The sequence below is a fragment of the Labrus mixtus genome, chromosome 3 (assembly GCF_963584025.1).
Source record: "Labrus mixtus chromosome 3, fLabMix1.1, whole genome shotgun sequence".
Lineage (NCBI taxonomy): Eukaryota > Metazoa > Chordata > Actinopteri > Labriformes > Labridae > Labrus > Labrus mixtus.
The window spans coordinates 29,201,936-29,222,880 of NC_083614.1; the positions used below are offsets into that span (position 1 = coordinate 29,201,936).

Sequence of the window (20,945 nt, forward strand, 5' to 3'; positions counted from 1 at the left end):
CGTGTAGCGCCTTCATTCTCAACGCTTCATGCAAACACTCCCGAGCGCACAGCCAGCGCTTTTCTGCCCGAAACAAACGCTAGGGGGACACGGGGCCTAACATGACTTTGAAGAATCTAGCAGTCGGTCCTCATACTCCATTCATGCACGACATTTCCATTCTTATTTATTTTTTATTTCAACTGTGCATCCAGACGGAGACAAAAAACGTGCAACAATCCAACTCACTAGCTTTATGTATTTTCTTATTTTATTCAGATTTCTCTCTATATACATATTGTTTTGATCATGTGCATCCAGGTTTTGTGCATATCATTCATATTGGTTTATTTCTAACTTCTTCTTATCTATTTTTTTTATACTTATATTCTATTTTAAGATCGACTGTAAATCCTGAATTCCCTCCCTCTGGGATTAATAAAGTATTCCTGATGTCGTTTTCTATGACACACAATTTATGAAGCAGCTTGCAGTAAACGTGTCGTTCCAGACTTATGTCCAGATTACTAACTTGGGAATCCTGCTTTGACACAGAGCTTTGTGTGTGTACCCTGAAGCTGCCTGACTTCCTGACACCGCTGACCCTCCTGCCCCTCAACACAGATACCTCGTCAGGATCTGTATCTCAAAACAAACAAGCACTTAGGAGGAGACTTTGACAGACACCTATCACACTGTGCCAAACATCTCCAATCCACGAGAACTCTTACTGCTCCAGTTTCAAAAGGTTTTTTGTTGAAGAGAAGGCTGACCCCTACTGGGAAACAAAGGAATTTTTTTTAATCCAGATCATTTCTGTAATCTGCTCCAGGAATTTAAGATTCTAGGTTTGATTTATTTCACTCTGTCTTTGAGAAATGTGTGCTCGGGACGGGACAGGGAACCAATCCTTCAACAGACAGAAATAACGTCAGGATTTATCTTGATTGAGTTTTTTTTTTAACCCACAGTGCGTCCATTTCAGTCAAGCAGTAAGTCCATGTAGGCGTCCCATTTCCTTTAAATGCACCCTGTTTCATAAAGGTTGCTTTGCTTATGTTATTTTTTTGTATTCTGTAGTCTGGAGACATAAAAGATCTACTTACACGAAAGCCCTGTTTCCCAGGCCCTCCGGTTGTTCCTGGCGGCCCGGGGTCACCTTCAACACCTTTGTCCCCTGGCTCTCCGATTGGCCCGCGCTCACCTGGCTCGCCCTGATAGTGTGATAGACACAGAGAGGCGGGAGTGAGCAGAACAACAGAATAATATTTCAGTTATAATATCGTATGGTTCATGTTCCCAACAGAAAATGGTCAAGTGGTCTCACAACCTGCCGTTCTGTATGGAGACGTCAGAAGTCTGTAGTTCAATTTCCTTAAGTGTCTTATTAAATTCAGATCAGGTGTGGAAGGATCAGAGGTTTGGTGTACCTAGTCGATTGTGTTTTTATTCCTTTTTTTATCAATTTCACAAAACTTTTTCATGACCGAAAGCAGCAGATTTAACTTAAAACACCCTCATGGAGAACTCATCTGGACTAATTTACTCATTTTGGCTCCATGCTTGAATTTTTCTTTTTTTCAAAGAACTGAAGTAAAATCCTTTAAAAAGAGCTTGTCTTGCTAAGTTTACCTTGGGTCCATCTTTTCCTTGAGGGCCGTCTTCACCAGGCGGACCAGGAGGACCCTAAAGAAACATCATAATTAAAGACAGAATGTGCAAAACATTTTGCCAAATAAACAGAGCAGAAATCAAGAATATCCTTTGTAAATGTCTCTCTGAGTCATGACTGTCTTCAATGAGAAGTGAGATTCCCTCCAGCTGTGTTGTTGTCAGCGCTGTGTTTACATCATGTTTACATGGACGGGACGGCCTTAAGTATAAAGCTGTTTTAGTCAAGGACTAGAGAGAAGAAGAATAACATACTCACTGTTTATTTAGATATAACCTAAGTGTGTTTAGATCACGGTCATTCTGTGTCAATTTATGTGCAACATGAAGCTATGAGCTAACCGAGTTTGCTAACATTAGCATGCTAACACAACAATGCGGACCAAAGGCCACTGCAGCTCAAGCAGAGGACAATTTTCCCTTGTGCTTAATGGTGCTTAATGGTGCGCTCTTATTGATAATTCCTCCGTGCCACTCAAGCGGAGAGGGGGTTGGAGGTGTGTGCCGCTGGCGGAGAGCGGAGGCTTCAGAATGTTTTGGTTTTCATGGTGGTGCTCAACGGCGACATATACTGGATCAAAAAGTCCCCCTCTTCCTTTAAGAACTTCACATATTCACTGCTGTTTTTCTTTGCGTTAACAACGACATTTCAGCCTGGAAGGAGTTCGTGCAAATGAAAGTGAAACCATCATTAAAGCTTTATACAACAAAACGGGTCTAATAAGGTTTACCAACAGAGCCATGATAACACGATGCATCAGGCTCACGTTCAGACAAGGCTGAAGAAATTATAAAGCATTATTATATATGATAGTGGCTTAAACTGATGAAAGATTCAGGTCAGATGAATAAAAAACATTGACACAGTAACCATCAGTTCAGTGAATATATGGATTAAGACATGATCTCAGATTTCTTCTTCAGTCAATTTGTGGACAGTCAGACAAGCTGATATTTTCTCACACATCTTCTAATTACTCCTTAAACCTTCCTTCATCCATGAAACAAATGTAAAACTATCGTCGGGTGTATTAATTAAGTAACCGTGTTTAAGACTGTTGAATCTGACTCTGTGAAGAGGGCAGGAGGTTCAGACTCAAGAAGTCCAACAGCTATTTATATAATCCATCAGACAAAAATAAATCCACCGTTCTGCTTTCTTTGGCCCGGGGGGGGGGGGGGATTAGGGATCCTCGTCAAAATGAGGGGGAGTAAATAAATGACCCGCTAAGATTTTCCTAAACACTGGAGAGGAAGGGATTAGTGGCTTAGTCGGGAGTCACTCACTCGTATTCCCTCCTGTCCCTGCTCCCCTTCAGCTCCTGGAAGCCCGATATCCCCCTGCAGAGACACAAAACACAACACGGGAGCTTTTAAAAAAAAAAAACACTTCTATGAGCATGCACACTTTCCTTTACACTAAACAACTGAACCCTCAGGGAGAAGTTAGACTTGACAATCAGCTGCTGCTTTTCGCCTCAGGCTGTAGTTCTGTCAGCTATGCTGTGACTGAGCAAGTTCATGGCTTCTGACACCGCTGCAGGCGGGAAGGGACTGACGCTGCACATGACTAATGTCTTCTAGGATGCAGGAGACGAGGCAGTAAAAAAAATTATGGCAAGGTTGTTACTGACCTTTAATCCTGGCTCTCCGACGGCACCCGGTTCCCCCTCTGCACCAGGTCCGCCCTGCAAAGATGAAACAGAGAAACCAGGCACGACTGACGTTATAATAAGGAGTGTTAAATATGAAACTCCAACTGTTTAAATAAAATAGATAAATGAGTTAAGAATATCTGATGAAAAGTACTTCAAGTCCTTGTTCCCCATCAGGTCCAGCCTCTCCAGGAGGTCCTTTGGGTCCCTGCAAGATAAAATAAGCATCATAATATGCTTTGGAGTTCAAATAAACTCATTAGTGGAGTCACTAAGCACAGTTAATCAGGGGGTTTCTAAACTTCAGAACAACATAATACACAACTCGAGCACATAATGTCTGGACAAACACACAGTTCAGTGTTGAGTCTGCAGAGTGAGGGACAAGCCGAAAGCTGAAAATGCTTAAGAGTTGAGCTGAAGACCATGCCAAAGGCAAGACGAGACCCATAACGTAAACCTCGGCCTTATTAAAACCTTCCTACCAAAGAAATATTTATCTGATTGTTTGACATTGGTTATTTCCCTGAGGGATCCCCGTTGATTTCCAGGAAAATCAAGAACTCCGAGAGGAATCCGAGAAGGGAGGCACGAGGAACGGCGCTTTAAGGTGTGAGAGAATTAAAGGGAATAAAACTAAATGATTCCATCTCTCCCCTCTCTTAATGAGGAACAGAGTTTCGTCCGATGTGTTGATTTAAAAATGTGAAATCCTGACAGCTTCTTTCTTGGGAACCGTTCATGAGCAATCGTGATTCTGCAGATATTTTCCACAGTCATTATAGATTTCCCAATGCGTGGTTTTGGTTTGCACTTTCCTGAGAAGATAAACAAATAAATATGGACAGCAGACTTACTGGTTCACCGTGGGCTCCTCTCTCTCCGCCGCTGCCAGCGATACCTGGTTTACCCTGGAAGCACACACACACATCACACTCAAACATCCACTCGTGAAACGACAGGAAACGAGCAGGAGAAAAAAACGTGGCCACGGAAAACGTTCCTCTAATCATCATTATCGTCATTATTAGTAAGGCAACCGCGAACATGATGACTCAGCCTTTTCTGGTCTGCCTGATGTCTACAGATATAATGCAGACACTCTGATTTCCTGTAATCTTTGGATCCCTTTGTTGTCGTCCAGGAACTGTCTTTGCCAAGTGTACACATGAAACCCTCATTTTAAACGGTCTGTTTTAATGTCTTGCTTGTGTGAGCTGGCTGGTTTATTCCAAGCTTTGAGTTAATACACTTCAGTTCAGTGACAGATACAGAATGGACTCAGGAACCTCGACCAAAGAAAACCTTGAAATAAATTGGTTTTGTATGATTTCATTTCGTTTCAAGGGCGCAAAATAAAACAACAAAGACAGGTCAGGATGATTCTCAGTAAAAAAAAAAAACAATCACACACTGTGGTAAAGTGGTTTGAGATGAGTGTCTTCATTTGTCCAAGAGAAACAAGAGTGTCAATCTTGAGAGTGGCTTGTAAATTATTCCACATCTTTTGAGCACAAAAGCTAGATGCTGATTTTCCAAGTTGAGAGAAAACCTGCAGGACTTGAAGCAACAGACGGTCAGTGGAGCGAGTGTGGTAGGGTCTGGTGGTCCATATGATGTCTGGTGAACCAGTAAAACATTACTCATTATAATCAAACACTGACTGATATATTTACTACTGTGTGGGACTCAAAAGAAGAAAACCAGAGCTGCAAACTGAAGGATTCAAATGCTCTGATCTAGAAGATTTAGTAATGAGCAATGACTTGACATAATCCAATCGATTACAAATGTGTGAACTAAAAATCCACATTTAACATTGAGATTAATTGGCTCTGATTTCACTGATGAGAACATAAGTTTGGGAATTCATGGCATATAAAAAAACTTTGAGGAGCTATTCATAAATAGTTTAGGGGGGAAGATTTGATCGGACACAAGATGGCGCTCTGAGTCCAGAGGTGGACAGCAGAAATGCTGATGGAGGACAGGTCGCAACTCGTCCTAAGCATGTGTGTGTGTGTGTATTGATGCTTTCAGGTGTGCATGTGAGAGTGAGAACACGAGGCTGCACGTCGACTAAAAGCAACCCAAAAATGTCATGTGTGAACTTCCTAATGGCGAGGGAGGCACGCCATAGACGCTGAAGCAGGGCGATGTGCATGAAACATTTGTGGGGTAATATTTAAAAGTGAGATTGGAGTGATGTCCATGTCCTTCTTTTCATCATTAATCACTTTAAGGATCAAACAGCCAGATGTCAAGGATTACTTGTGAGTTAAAAGGGTTGTGTATAACTTTGTACAAAAGCCAGCACATGAAGCCCATTCATCAGTGGAAATCAAGACAAAGCCAAACAACAGATTCCCACAATGCTTAATCATGTAGGTGATACAGCTTTTCTTTGACTAGTGATTGTCTTGTGTAAGTCCTGCCACAAACAGATGAAACAATTTGCAGAAACTCTCAGTAGATAAAAAGAAAGAAGACTAAACGATCAAGATGGAATCTGGTTATGATCTGTTTTTGTTTACATGTTTTCACCATCTGTGGAGCATCAATTATTTTATCCTCTCACAGTTCCAACACATTTGAAAACTAACATTTTTCATTTTCCTGATGGTAAAAAAAAAAAAAACAGGACACTGTGGTTTGAGAAAGTTGTTTTCTTTGTGTCCTATAACGTACATAGTCTCACTCATAGCTGCTGATAGAACAACGTTTCTCCTGAGGGGTTTGTTGACGTCTCATCTTATAGAAGCCAATCAATCATCTGGCTGATATCATGGACTAGCAGGAAATACAGTGCTACTAGCACATGGGGGCGTGGCTGCCCTCATGTTTCCTCAATCCTCGCCCTTTAGAGTTGTTTCCTCAATCCTTGCTCCTCTGTGGTGAAATAACAGACTAGAGAAGTCCTTCACTATGGCGACACAGAGCGACTTCCGGTTCAAGAGAGGAGCAAGGAGTGAGGAGCAAGGAGTGAGGAGAGAGGAGGGAGGAGGGAGGAGTGAGGAGGGAGGAGCGAGGAGTGAGGAGTGAGGTGAGAGGAGTGAGGAGTGAGGAGGGAGGAGTGAGGAGGGAGGAGCGAGGAGTGAGGAGAGAGGAGGGAGGAGTGAGGAGTGAGGAGAGAGGAGGGAGGAGTGAGGAGGGAAGATTGAGGAGGGAGGAGCGAGGAGGGAGGAGTGAGGAGTGAGGAGTGAGGAGAAAGGAGGGAGGAGAGAGGAGCAAGGAGGGGGGAGGGAGGAGTGAGGAGAGAGGAGTGAGGAGGGAGGAGTGAGGAGTGAGGAGTGAGGTGAGAGGAGTGAGGAGTGAGGAGAGAGGGGGGAGGAGAGAGGAGTTATGAGTGAGGAGAGAGGAGGGAGGAGTGAGGAGGGAGGAGAGAGGAGGGAGGAGGGAGGAGTGAGGAGGGATGAGCGAGGAGTGAGGAGTGAGGAGAGAGGAGAGAGGAGGGAGGAGTGAGGAGTGAGGAGTGAGGAGAGAGGAGGGAGGAGCAAGGAGGGAGGAGCAAGGAGGGAGGAGTGAGGAGGGAAGATTGAGGAGGGAGGAGCGAGGAGTGAGGAGTGAGGAGTGAGGAGTGAGGAGAGAGGAGAGAGGAGAGAGGAGCAAGGAGGGGGGAGGGAGGAGTGAGGAGAGAGGAGAGAGGAGCAAGGAGGGGGGAGGGAGGAGTGAGGAGTGAGGAGAGAGGAGCAAGGAGGGAGGAGTGAGGAGGGAGGAGTGAGGAGAGAGGAGCAAGGAGGGAGGAGTGAGGAGAGAGGAGCAAGGAGGGAGGAGTGAGGAGTGAGGAGGGAGGAGTGAGGAGGGAGGAGGGAGGAGTGAGGAGTGAGGAGTGAGGAGTGAGGAGTGAGGAGAGAGGAGGGAGGAGAGAGGAGCAAGGAGGGGGAGGGAGGAGTGAGGAGAGAGGAGGGAGGAGTGAGGAGTGAGGTGAGAGGAGTGAGGAGCAAGGAGTTATGAGTGAGGAGAGAGGAGAGAGGAGGGAGGAGTGAGGAGGGAGGAGAGAGGAGGGAGGAGAGAGGAGCAAGGAGGGAGGAGTGAGGAGTGAAGAGGGAGGAGAGAGGAGGGAAGATTGAGGAGGGAGGAGCGAGGAGGGAGGAGTGAGGAGTGAGGAGTGAGGAGTAAGGAGAGAGGAGAGAGGAGCAAGGAGGGGGGAGTGAGGAGGGAGGAGCGAGGAGTGAGGAGAGAGGAGCAAGGAGGGAAGACTGAGGAGGGAGGAGTGAGGAGGGAGGAGCGAGGAGGGAGGAGTGAGGAGAGAGGAGAGAGGAGCAAGGAGGGGGGAGGGAGGAGTGAGGAGAGAGGAGCAAGGAGGGAGGAGTGAGGAGTGAGGAGTGAGGAGGGAGGAGTGAGGAGAGAGGAGGGAGGAGAGAGGAGCAAGGAGGGGGGAGGGATGAGTGAGGAGAGAGGAGCAAGGAGGGAGGAGTGAGGAGTGAGGAGTGAGGTGAGAGGAGTGAGGAGAGAGGAGAGAGGGGGGAGGAGAGAGGAGTGAGGAGTGATGAGTGAGGAGGGAGGAGTGAGGAGTGAGGTGAGAGGAGAGAGGAGGGAGGAGAGAGGAGCAAGGAGGGGGGAGAGAGGAGGGAGGAACAAGGAGCAAGGAGGGAGGAGAGAGGAGCAAGGAGGGGGGAAGGAGGAGTATGGGGGAGGAGCGAGGAGCAAGGAGGGAGGAGTTAGGTGGGAGGAGCGAGGAACGAGGAGCGAGGAGCGAGGAGCGAGGAACTAGGAGGGAGGAGAGAGGAGGGAGGAACAAGGAGCAAGGAGGGAGGAGGGAAGAGTTAGGTGGGAGGAGCGAGGAGGGAGGAGGGAGGAACGAGGAGCAGGGAAGGAGGACGGAGGAGCGAGTAGGGAGGAGGGAATAGGGAGCAAGGAGCGAGTAGCAAGGAGCAAGGAGTGAGGAAACAGAAAATAAGAGACATGAGAAGCACCCCATGTCAGCAGGATGTGCGCTACTACCGATGCTCTATTACATCAGTTCTCCACCAGAGGACACCAACTTTCAACTGTGCACCACCAACATACCAACATCCTGCTCCAAACACATAAACAATGTTAACCTCACAGAAGATGGAAGTGTACGACTGTAGACTGTATCTCTATGATGAGGTGAAAGTTCCCACCAACACACACACCATGAGTGAGGGGGATTTACTTGTAAATGTGTTTTAAATACGAGTCAGGATACACTGCTCAGCAGCTTCTTTAAACTTGGACTACTTCCTCTGGGGTGACTTTATTGGAGCACACTCTTCAAACAATAATTATACATATTACAGGTGAAAAGAGGATGTGGAGGTTGTTTTTTTTTTTTTAACGAGTCTGTGTTTCCTCCTGTAGCCACAGTGAAAGGTTTCGCTTGAGTTAGAAATGAAAGCTTTGAGAGAGACAAGTTGAACATGACTTACAGCTTTTCCTGCAGGGCCCCTCTCTCCTGGACTTCCAGCCTTGCCCTTTAAGACAGAATGATTTTGTCAAACGATTAACAATCAATCAGAGTAATTCAGATTCATTTAAAGAAAGACGTAGGAGCACACTGTGTGTTAGTCTGTACTGGGTTTGACCCCAACATAACACCACGACACGTCTGACTGAGGGAGATGAATGTCTTCCTTCATTAGACACCCTTAGGCCCCCTTTCCCACTTAGCGTTTTTCCCGGGCAGAAAAAGCGACTGGCTGTGCCTCTAGGAGCGCTCGCATGAAGCGTTGAGAAGAAAAGCGCTGCACGTCCGTCCTGTCTCTATGACAACAGTCTGTTGACAACAGACACTGTATGACCGACACGACTATGTGGGTACAAGACGCAATCCGTAGGCGGCAAAACTACGGAGAATATCATGAAAAGTTGAATGAGTTTTAAAGGTCCCATATTATGCTTTTTCTGGTTTTATATGCTCTTTAGTGTGTTTTCCAAGTGTTCTGTGCATGTTCAGGAACATCTATGTGCAAAAATTCAAAGTCAGCGTAAACGCAGCTTCTCCTACGTCCTCCTGTTAGCTGTAGCATTAGCTGCATGTAACGCTCAGTTCTAGCCCCCCTCGATAAAAATTTGCCAGTGTGACGTCTTTTCAGTGTGAGATCACTGATCTAAGCCCATTGGCTCGTTGTGGCAAGCCCAGCAGCTCATGTTGCACGCCCGTTAACTTCTGTAGCACGCCCACGATATGCCGTAGCCTGCGGTAGCACAGCAGTGCTAACATGCTAATGTTTTTGCTCCCCTCGGAGCCAAAGTGGCTGCATTCCCAATGTGGTAAAAGGGGCGGGACATTTCCGAGAACCGTGCTGACGACTGACCAATTACGGCAGAGCCGACAGGCCGACCAATCAGATCAGACTTGGCACACGTGGCGACTCTGAACGTGGGCACTTCAGAGCCTTAGAGAGAGAGTCAGAAGCGAGCCGGTGCATGGAGCGGCAGTTCATGAAAACCGACACTTTTTAATAACTTTATCTATTGTGAACATACTTTAGTAGATACATAGATTAAATATACGAACCCCAAAAAGGGCATAATATGACCTCTTTAACTTGAGCAGCTGCACAAAAAGGTGGAGCAGAAAAAAAGACCCTGGGCGCTTTCTGCCGCGAACGCTCTCTCCTCATTGAAGACAATTGAAAAAAGACGCTGGCGCTCGGAAAAAAAACACTAGGTGGACACGGGGCTGTTTCACTTCTACATCAGTGATGATGTAACCTTTATCCATTACAAAGACTATTGCTCTTTAACTACACTCTTTATTAATGACTTACTTACTCAAGAGAAACCTGATATATCCACACAACATCTACAAACCTATAGTGTGTTGGCAGATCTTCCTATTTGGATAAACAGAGATCGCTGTTGATTTCTTTATAGAAACAATGCATCACATTCACACCTGATTCTGGTTAGAAGAAGATACAAAGTTCATCCTGCACACATCATCAGATGAAGCTCAGCTTTCCTCTTTAAAAGCTCGGAGCCTTCCATAATAACTTCCTGTGCGTATAATTAGATAGTGAGGCGAAAAAAGACAAAGGCCCACTCTGCAACTCACAGCTGATGAACGCGTGAACAGAGGCCCGAGGGTTACATCAGATACCGGGGTAATGATGTGGTTCAGTCTTTTCCATGAGCTCAGTGTGTGCATCTTCTAAAGGAATTTGATGCTAAACATGATGCTTCCGGATGAAACCCTACAACCATGATAATAATGATGATCTCAGCCGAGGATGGAGGAAGAGGCTAATAAATGTGCCTTCTCATTTTCTCAAGAGCCTGAAGCCTTCCCATCCTGACACGTGCACGACATCAAACGTTTACATCATCGTAACCATCCAGGAAGTGTTGAAAACTGTGTCAAATGTGATCTGCCCATGTTCATTTCAGGAACTACTTACAATAAATCCAGGCTCTCCTTTATGTCCGATGTCTCCCCTTTCACCCTGCAAGGAACCAAATGATGCATTTTAAAAATACTAATGAACCATCCATGACTGTCACAAATATAAAGAGTCAAGAAGGTATTGCATATCCCATGCAGGAGTATATTTTCATGATCCCACAGTCACATGTCAATGTTTTTCATCAGGGTGGCATGCATGGTTTACCTTGGTGCCCTCGGGGCCTGGTTCTCCTAGTGGGCCATCTGGACCCTGGGGCCCCTATGAGACAGCAGCAAAGAGACACCTTTAGACATCACTCAACAAAGACAACGCAGCACAGGAAGACTTCAAGCATCAAAGCTTCATACTGTAGATGACACGTGCACAGCAGTGTCAGTGGAAACACTATCAACAAAGTGATTAGTCTATATTCTTACACTATTTAGGGGGACGGTGGGGGGGATTCAGCATGCCACTCCCACAAACATTCCAAAAGTTTCTGGGCATTGTGGCACCACCACACAGGCATGGTGACTGATACAGATCTTTGAATACATCCACACACTCTTTTTTTTCCTTCCCTGTCCACTCCCTCAGAGGTTCCTATCCTATCTTTCAGTCCCATCTTGTCTCTCCTCTTTTATATTTTCTACCTTCAGTGGATCTCTATCTGCTCCCACTTTGCCGTGCCCGAGCCTCTGGCTTCCAGTCGGTAGTCGCTCCCGTCCCTCTCAGGTTGCTCTGTCCACCCTTTAAAGCTTCCAGGCAGACAAACTCAGCTTTAGCTGTCCTCTCCCTTTCTTCCTTCCTGTAGCTCATCTTTCTTTGCGATCTTGGTTTTAATTGCAGAGTATTATCTGTGTTTCAGTTTTTTTTTTTGAGGTGAGCATTGTTACTGCACCCTGTGTTCCATCTTTGTCTCTGTCAGCTGAATCCTTTCATTTAGTAAACAGGGATAGTCAAGACACTGATTTAATACATTCATCACCATCACTAACATAGATCGCTTAGTTACCCTGACAAGTTTGTTTGCAGTAGTTATGATTTAATGTCTTTACTTTTTTTAAATCCTGAACTTAGCATTCCTAAACAGGTTTGTTGTTGCCTTTGAATGCGTTGGTATTACATCTTTTGTTCATTATCAAGATTATAGACCAGGAAACTGTTTCATTATTTTTAATAATAGATAACATTTGGCAGCATTTATATCTGTGGATTACTTGGTTTTTCTATTTTAAATTTAAGCTAAATTTGCGTTACACAAAGAATACTCCCATTTGCTTCTCCTCTCCTCATTCAGTGAGTTCACACAACTTTGTAATAAAGCCCTGGTTCCTGATCAGTAGTCAGTATTGGCTAATACCCAAATGTCAGGTGTAAGTACAGTATAGGTACAAAGTCAGATTGTGCCTCTACACATCACTGAGTCATAATTCAAATGGAGAAGATTCAAAACAAAATAGATTCAATCTGAGAGAAGTTATTCATAACTCAGAAGAAGCACTTCCTGTTAGTCCAAGACCATCACTAGTTTTGGAGCTGGTGCAGCGGTGCGTCAATAAAGGCAGGTGCACACAACATTATCAAGCTCCAGGATATGTTTTTTTTTTTTTTAATTCATCAGCTGGTAAACAGACACAAGTGGTGTAGCGGCTGCATTTTGCTTTCTTAATGATGCATCCCACTGTAGGGGAAATCCTTCTTGACCAACCACAGTGTTGAGAAGGATGCATGTTTATTTTCTATATGTCTTCCAAAAAGCTCATCTAGCATAGCCAGTAGTACGGGATGAGGATTCAAAGGATTAGCTTTCGCACTTTTCTCTGGTCCTGGTGACTCAGCGAGGCAGGAAATGCAACCACAAAGTCACGCGTGTATAGATTACAGTAAACAACACACGACGCTGCATTTTAAGTGCAGCCATATGTGTCGCTTGGCAAAATTTCAAACAGGAGAAAAGGAAGTAAACAAAAGATTAAAGGAAGTCAAGTGTGGATGATTGATTAAGTGTGAGCAGTTGTTCGGTGTTATGTCGTAATCATTTGGCTCTTGAGCTTTTCCTGTACATTTTTTTTTTGTATTGGTGGAAAGTATTCAACTCGAGAGGTTTAGCCACGGCAGAGGCGTGAAGCACAAGCAAACCCCTCTCAGTTTAGGAAAGATTTACAGTAAATTAACGGCTAAACATACGAGGACCTCCCAGAGTGTGCTGCTGCAGAGGGAGCAATGATTTCTTAACTGGTGAAACAAAGGAGAAACTGACAATCTCAGAGTCCTGCAACATAATAAGAGGACCTGAACGCCTCACAAAAACCTCGCACACAGCAGCTCAACAATGTCTTCTATCAGATGAAACCTGGTTGAAATGCAGACCACATAATCATTCAGGAAGAGCTGACAAGAAAAACACTTTGAAAGTCTGTGAAAAGTATTATTGAGAAAGAAAATTGACCACTACAAATATATACACCAATCAAACTCAGACATAGTCCCTTTGAGTCCTGACTCCAGAAAGCTTAAATAAACTGAAGGTGAATGTGCTCTTGTTTGTTTGACTCTGCTACACTCAGTTCCTCACTTATTACTGTTGAAATGTTCAACAGCTCCTCGACCACAATCACCCTCATAATGATTCATTTCCTCTTCAACTGAAGGTGTCATTCCCCTCTCAGCCACACGGTGTCTCACCAGTATCACGACAACCATGTTCCGTTTGACATTACCACAACGTCTCCCACCAATGAGAGTCTTGGGGCCTGTGAAACAGTTGTAAAAGCCCCTACAAAGAGGCCCGGCCCAAGTGGAAGGACTAACACATGTTTTTTTAATTGCTTTCACCTCCAGTTTATGAGAATGAAGATGTGATGTGAAACAGACAAACCAAGGCTCGGATAAGGGAAGTTTTCATGGTTTAGTTGAAGTACGCTCAGACGCTAGTAATGCCCCAAAATATTTCAGACAGCTCTTACCCTTCTGCCCTTTGGCCCGGCGATGCCAGGAATGCCCCTCTGCCCCTGGGGACCCTGTGAGGAAAAAAAAAGATAGAAGACCAGACAGTGAGAATACAACAAACAACTAGGCATAACAAGACATCTCGCTGCATCTCTTCACTTGTCATGTAAACCTCGTGACTACCCTGCAAATGCTTTAGCAGAACTCTTGCAGAATCAGACGGTGAAGACAGACTGTTTACACAGGTCCAGACTAAATTGTGGGAACTGGACATCTGATACACCAAATCACCCCTTAAAAATTTGAAGGTGTTTACAGAAAAGAGAACATTCCGCTAAATCAATTTTACAGTCCCAAGTTCATCTCGCAATTTTAAGCGTTTAAATGATCCAGCCAAGCCACTGAGTGGAGAGGAGTCCATTAAGCGCTGATCTGTGCGTGACTCGATGCAAAATGCAGAGTAAGCAAGAGACAAGAAGAGAGTTCTGTAGAGGAAGTTAATCAAAAGAGATTATAAATAAAGTGTGTGTGGGGGGGGGTTAAAATGGTAAACCAGTTTCAGAGAATCAGTGTTTAGGCTGACGTAGTGCAGATGGTCGTATGGAACACTTACAGATGCACCTTGCATGCCGATGTCCCCTGGACTTCCTGGCAACCCTGGATAGCCCTTACATCGAGACAGAAATAAGAGACAGCTTAGAAAAAAAGTGGTCAAGAAACCATGTCACTGTTGTCGGCATCTGCTACATCAGAAGTGGGAGCTGTCGTCGTTATACAGATTAAAGACACATTGTAGCATTTGTACATTTTAACAATGATTAGCAGAGCAGGGCTGTGCAGTAAAGGCTGTTACATGTGTGACCGAGAAGGATTAAGATCAAAACCGTGTTTTATTTTCAAAGAGGGCAGAATAGCTGGATGCCACAGCTCTTTTCACCACCAATTCTCGATCTGTTATTGACTATATATGAAATTAAACCACAATAGCAAACAGAGCCGGTCAAGACGAATGTGGTTAAGATTTGCCAGGAAAAGAGAATCCCTGCAAAACGTTTTTTTTTAAACTGGAACAGCCTAACGAAGTGCCATCCCGACGCGCCGGATAGCCTAAGCGGTTGTGTTGCGTGCCCCGTGTGCAGAAGATATAGTCCTTGTCCCAGTGGCCGTGGGTTTGAATCCAACCTCAGCCCTTTGATGCATCTCATCACCCACTCTCTCCTCCCCACATTTCATGTCTCTCTCCAGCTGTCCAATCTAATAAAGGCAAAAATGGGCACAATAAATATCTTAAAAGAGGTGCCACCCCTCACTTACGAGGCTGCATCATAACTCAAACTGTTTCACACAGATCATCAGAGCGCCTTACAGAAGTCACAAAATCACACTCACACAAGTAATGATTCAATCATTTAACTATTTAGCCATCCAGCCACTAAATTAGTCATCCTTTCCTCCAGCCAGCCAAACAGTCGGCCTGCTAGCCAGTCTGCAAGCCAGATAGGTCAGGACTTGGGCCCTAAGCCACAGGCATGGATTTCCTCCAAGGCCCCGGGACAGGGAGGGATGCAGGCCAAATAGGGATGTGAATCGAGCTCCAAATTGTCCAAATTGAATGCATCTGAACTCCTCAATTCCTATTGCTGATGCATGTTTTTTTTTTCTGACAGTCTGTCATGCCAAGCAAAACTTGCAAAAAATCTGCAGTCGTAGCACAAAGAGCAGAAGAAAAAAAGATGACAATAGAGCTATGTGTAATGTCTTCAAAAAATGATATTCTCAAGAAGGGTGGGAACACCAGCAATATGCTGAAACATCTTTCTGTGGAACATGAGCTCACATTCCAGGAATACCATATCTTTGACGCTATACGCACGAGAGCCACAACCAAGCAGCACGTCTGTTACCAAGGGCAAATATCCAAAGTTATAATAAGAATAGAGCTGTGCAAAACGCTTGCACATTAAACTAAACAGTCAAACAGTGCACACTTAGAACTTCTTTCAGAGTTTTTTTTCACGACTCTGAAAACTTGTTGGGCGTCACATTTACACAGTCAATCATAAAACTCATCAGACCTGTTGAAGAATCCGACCAATAAGCTCCATCAATAGTGATGTGGGAATCCCTGTTATTAACCTGCACTGCCAAACTGTTATCAAATCAAACATCACATTGAATTGATTGAGGTAAGACAACGAGAATACACTCCTTCAGAAAGATCTATTCTTAGTCTTTACTGTGCTCAGGTGTGTGTGCAAGGATTGTTTAGTAAGAGATAAGTCCACTCAGTATTGGTCATTGAGTTGAGACCCTAAAATATGTACAGTCTTAATTAATTAACCTCCAAATAACAATTTTGAAAATAACCACATTGCTGTCAAAAATGTACCACTCCAAACCACACCTGTGAACGCGATGGGATCATACACCATTAGAGAGCTTAACTGTCACAAGGTGAAAGCAGGAGTGATTTCATCTGACTAGCCGCTTATTCGGTTCTTCAGGCAGATGATGGAGCCAGGGGCGTGTCCAGAAGGGTGGCTAGGACTGGCATGGGCCCCCTTGAGATCTGATTGGCCACCCCCAGATGCCACCCCCAAAATCCTAAACTAAGATTGGCTTTTTGCCGATTCAGAGGCAGAACTTCACTTTCAATTAAGTGTTCATGTTGTGTAGTTTTCTTGACGTGCCAGTGCAGCATTTTGAGTACTTTAAATTGAAAATCAATACTTTGCAAACCTATTTCATAAGATTGGAGCGTAGGAAAGGAATGAGTCCATCAATAATGTGCTTTCAAACTCTCGCATAATGTCAAACCTGCAATAAACTAACTATATTTCAGTCACATTGGCAATGAATGTAGTTTTGGAACTTTAAATTCTGACTTTGGACACATATCTTCTTTTGTCCTGAAAGACTTAAGCTCAGAAGATTGACATGTCGTCATTCTCTTGTTAACCTTAAAGGAGCTATGATTCATGCAGATAGAAAGGGTACATGAATGAAATTATTTCATCTGGTGTGCATGCAAACTTTATGCCACCCTGCTTAAGTCAGAGCGCCAATCGGGCCACCCCCAGTCAAATAAGTCTGGACACGCCCCTGGATGAAGTCTGGACACGCCCCTGGATGGAGCAGAATAAACCACCCCCTTGCTTTAGTTGTAGATCTATTACAGATGTAATAATTTAAGACTGAATAGAGACATCACAGACAACAAGAAAGTAAAAAGGATGTTTTTCGTCCTCGACATTAATGTGGGAAGACAAATTAGCCATGGTTGAATTTTACACAGAGCTTCAAAAAAAACCCTCAATACTGAAGAGTCTGGATGCTTTTAGGTCTGAAGAGTCTGCTTTCATTTCCATCAACAAAGCATTGTGACGATACAGCCAGAGCTGCTTCACTTCAGTCGGTTCGGTTTTGAATTAATCATCCAAAGTCATTTGTTTTCTATACCAAGTTCGCCCTCTAGGTAGGCTGTCGGAGCTTTAGCAGTTTTCTTTGGAAACATTTAGTATAATATACACATGGGTCTGGAGTGAACCAACTTTCAGACAAGAAGCAGGACTCTGCAGTATTTCCTGAGGGACTGTACTTACCCTTGGCCCCTTCTCCCCGACTGGACCTGTTGGACCCGCTGGTCCTCTATCGCCCTGGGGAAAAAAAAAAAACAGTAAGACAGAAAGAGAGAGCGAGAGCAGATCATTTAACTCTGACCTGAAAACCTAAACACAGAAAAAAAAAAAACCCTCTCACATAGTCCTTTTCCTAATAAAGAGCAATGAAACTGGAGAGCTGCTTCTTAAACACAGGCCGTTTGAGTGACAGCTGGTTGAGTGGTGAGCAGGTAAAACCCGGTTGGTGGCACTCTGCACAGTGTGTTAAAAAGCAAAAGGTAACTCTGTGTGTGTGCGCTGTAAAGCTTCCTGGGCCTCCCACAGCTAAACTCCCTAACTCTTGTGTCAGTGATACTTAATCCCGTCTTGAACTTTGCTGCATTCATGACTGTGCAAGTAGTACCCTTTAAAGCTCTTCTGTGCACTTCTCTCGGACGCTGAGCAGAATAGTTTGAGTGCTCTGTATTGGAAACACGAGTCTTAATCTGGAGAAAAGGGGAATTGAATTGATCTATCTTGTGAAAGGAATTTGTGGGCTGTCAGGGTATGGCTGGTGCTGACAGAGTGAAGTGGGGGGGGGGGGGAGGCAGGGCGGAGGGAAAGCAAGAGTTTGACAAGCAGACGGCTTCCCATCACAAGAACATGTTCTGACACACAGGGGGCGTCTGGATAGGAATGAAAGAGGAGCACGTTTTTCAATATACAGAAGGAGGGAAGAACAGAGATATGTAGGCAGACTGGAATACTTTGATAATTAACACATTGACTGGTTGGACAATTATTTACTTGATTTTTGCAGGGATTACTTTTAATATTTACTTTTAATCCGAGAAGCAATAAAAGACAAACATGGAAAGAGCCTCAGGCCTCTACAGCTTGCAGCATCAAAATGATTCATACACAACCTCCACCTGTGTGGATCTATGCCTTCCCTTATGTTTTATAAGTCTTCATGTATTTGATGAATAAATAGCTTAATGTAGATGACAGTAATTTTGGCAATTTGTCTAAATAGATTTAATAATAATAATTTATCCTTTATTAATCCCGCGTGGGGAAATTCATTTTTTTTTTGTCAGCTATTAAATATGAATGTTTCCCATCTTGACTTGCCTCATCAGAGAAGGAGGAGCGACAGGACACATGAATGGTGTCGCTGCATTGACATTGTTTGTTATTGTTGTCGATGTGAGAGTGGTGAGTGCCTCTCTAAGCATTTGTTCGGGGGGGGGGGGGGCCCTTTCTAAGGCCTCAAGCCGTGGGCTGCTTAACCCAACCCCCAAATTACAGGGGTCATGCGACTGACAAGCAACCCAGCTGATGCTGACTGACAGGCTAATGACAGAGAAACACACTGCTTACCTTTTCACCCGGAACTCCCATCACTCCAGCTATCCCGATCAGGCCTAGCGGACCCTTCGAGACGGGAGGTGGAGAGAAATAGAGAGGAAAAGATGAGAGAGGGAAAAAGAGACATATTGTTGAAAAAAAAAACTGAGAACGTGAGTGTGTGTGGACTTCTTCATTCATTTAAGAGTTATTTTCAAACCTGGTATGAAACCTACAATGCTATAGGCTGTAGATAACAATAATGCTTCAGGGGACAAAACAAAAGCTGCTTCAAGCCCATGGAGGAAACATTTATCCTCACCTCTGAAGAGTTATTTAAACAAAATAACTAATGCTTAAAAAACAGCTTGTTGTCATTATTAAAAAATGTCCTCAATTTCTCATGATTGTCCTTAATCTTTAGAGTGTGACAAAGTGTAAATTTATTCATGCTTGAGTAAACAGTGAGAAAAGAAATCAAGACGACACAGAGGCGAGTAACTATGGCGCACTTTTTCTTCTTCTGAGATCCGTTTAGAAAAACCCCCATATGGATCTGATCATCCACCAAAATGTAAACAAGAAGTTGAATGTTCGTAACCTTGAGATGTATCTAAAGCTTTTGTGAGTCTTGGAACAAAACTGTGTTGTCTGGTGGGGGAAAAGCAAGTACACATGTTCTTGTGATGATTTGGGAATTAATTGGGGGCTTGGTAAATTTCACAGCGAACAGAAACTTGATACAGATGATGATCTTAAAAAAAAAAAAGATAACTGTGTAGCGAAGAGGTCCTCATGTGCAAAACACACACCTCTATGTAAATGTGAGAGTTATCAGAGGAGCATAACCACTACCAGATCTGTCGTCTGGGACAGGGGTTGTGGTTTGGACCAGTGCCAGTCTCCCCGCTAAACAATCCAGACCCCCTTAGTGGAACTTGTGGCTGGGCGGGCGGGCGGGCAGAGAATCCACCAAAAAAAAGAGCAGCTAGAGGTTTACCTTGTTATGTGTCACATTGAGGTTACACATATGGGAAAAGAAAGGGCGGCTTTATGTTTCAAAACCTTACGTGTATGTTTTTCTAGAAGAATTTAAAGAAAATTTTGGTGTGAATATCGTAAAGGTCTGACAGAATGTAGGTAACACCCTCTGAACCGAAGCCACAATACTGCACGTATGTTACACCACAGCACATGCAGAAAGCCACTAGGACACGGTAAACTACCAGGACATCTGACCTGAACTCAATCACAGCGTTGTTGCAATAATTCATGTGATTGGCCCAAGTTCAGACCATGGTCCTACTTAAGTGTCGACCACAAAAGCCAGCGCGGTCAGACTGCGGCTCGCTCTGGATCTGAGTGCCAATTTCCAGTTGCTGCATTTCCGTCTTTCACGATCCATTCACGCACTTAACAGGTTGCACAGATTCTATATGGCTGCTATTCTTTTACTTTGAGCACATAATCATATAGTTTACATCCTGGCATTTAGCTTTTATTCCTCTGTAAGCTTTTTCTGTATCACGCCATGTGACCAGAGAGTAAGAAAAAAGGAAGGAAGGAACGTCAGTAAGGAATGGAAAACTAAAGTGACAGAAGGACAAAGTAGGTGAGACACTGAAAAAGACACATAACAAACCGTTTACATGAACACAGTGACATTTTGTTCCATTGGCTAGTCCCTAACTCAGCAAAAAAAAAAAACAGCCTCAAATTGTTACTCCTCACCTCTAGGGTTTTTATCCTGTTGGAGGCAAGTCGAGCATTTAAGTGATAGATTAGTAACAGAGTGTTTTCTGAGGGATGCAGACTGCAGGCCTTGGATCAAGAGCTTTAAATTGACCTCAAATCCCTTAATTGGGACAAGAAGTGGGACAATGTGGTACCCCCGGTATCACCTAACAAAGTGGTTTCCTGCGCTTTTCACCGTTCTGTTTTAAAGGCAGATCTGGTTTCGGAGTCAAAGCCAGGGTTACAAAAAAGTACTGGTATACCCATTAACCTTACGTTTGGGAAGAAATACAGCTGCAGTCAACTAAGAGTATTAAGGTTAAGTGAGTCACTGACATGAAAATCAAAGCAATAAGTTGACATATGAACTGCATATCATGCACGCCTGTGGCTGCCTTTGGTAATTGACGGCTGCGACATGTTTTAGTAGTTGTGGACTAAAGGGGGAGCACTCAGCGGCAGATCTAAATTGGCTCAAATCTACCACACTGTAAAAAACGTCCAGTAAAATTTCACTTGAGAGACATTTTATGGGAGCCCACATGGTGATACAGGGGTGGCTCAGAAAAGACAGGCACCCTTGGGTTAACCTGTTACTTGATAACAGTCTTTTTTCTTACACAACTAACTTATTTGGAAAAGTGAAGTCATGC

The 20,945-nt window shown here is 44.1% G+C and overlaps 1 protein-coding gene across 2 annotated transcripts in view; it reads right to left on the reverse strand.

The window, feature by feature from the left end:
- Window positions 1-20,945, reverse strand: part of LOC132970650 (collagen alpha-1(XXIV) chain) — a 99,013-nt gene that overhangs the window by 22,673 nt on the left and 55,395 nt on the right. For both annotated transcript variants that reach the window (XM_061034503.1, XM_061034504.1), the window contains exons 25-37: window positions 18,592-18,645; window positions 17,212-17,265; window positions 14,223-14,276; window positions 13,627-13,680; window positions 10,883-10,936; window positions 10,673-10,717; window positions 8,699-8,743; window positions 4,163-4,216; window positions 3,460-3,513; window positions 3,285-3,338; window positions 2,938-2,991; window positions 1,612-1,665; window positions 1,086-1,193 (exon numbers count right to left, since the gene is read on the reverse strand). In XM_061034503.1, the coding sequence (XP_060890486.1) occupies window positions 1,086-1,193; window positions 1,612-1,665; window positions 2,938-2,991; window positions 3,285-3,338; window positions 3,460-3,513; window positions 4,163-4,216; window positions 8,699-8,743; window positions 10,673-10,717; window positions 10,883-10,936; window positions 13,627-13,680; window positions 14,223-14,276; window positions 17,212-17,265; window positions 18,592-18,645 (738 nt within the window). The remainder of the gene's footprint in view (window positions 1-1,085; window positions 1,194-1,611; window positions 1,666-2,937; window positions 2,992-3,284; window positions 3,339-3,459; window positions 3,514-4,162; window positions 4,217-8,698; window positions 8,744-10,672; window positions 10,718-10,882; window positions 10,937-13,626; window positions 13,681-14,222; window positions 14,277-17,211; window positions 17,266-18,591; window positions 18,646-20,945) is intronic.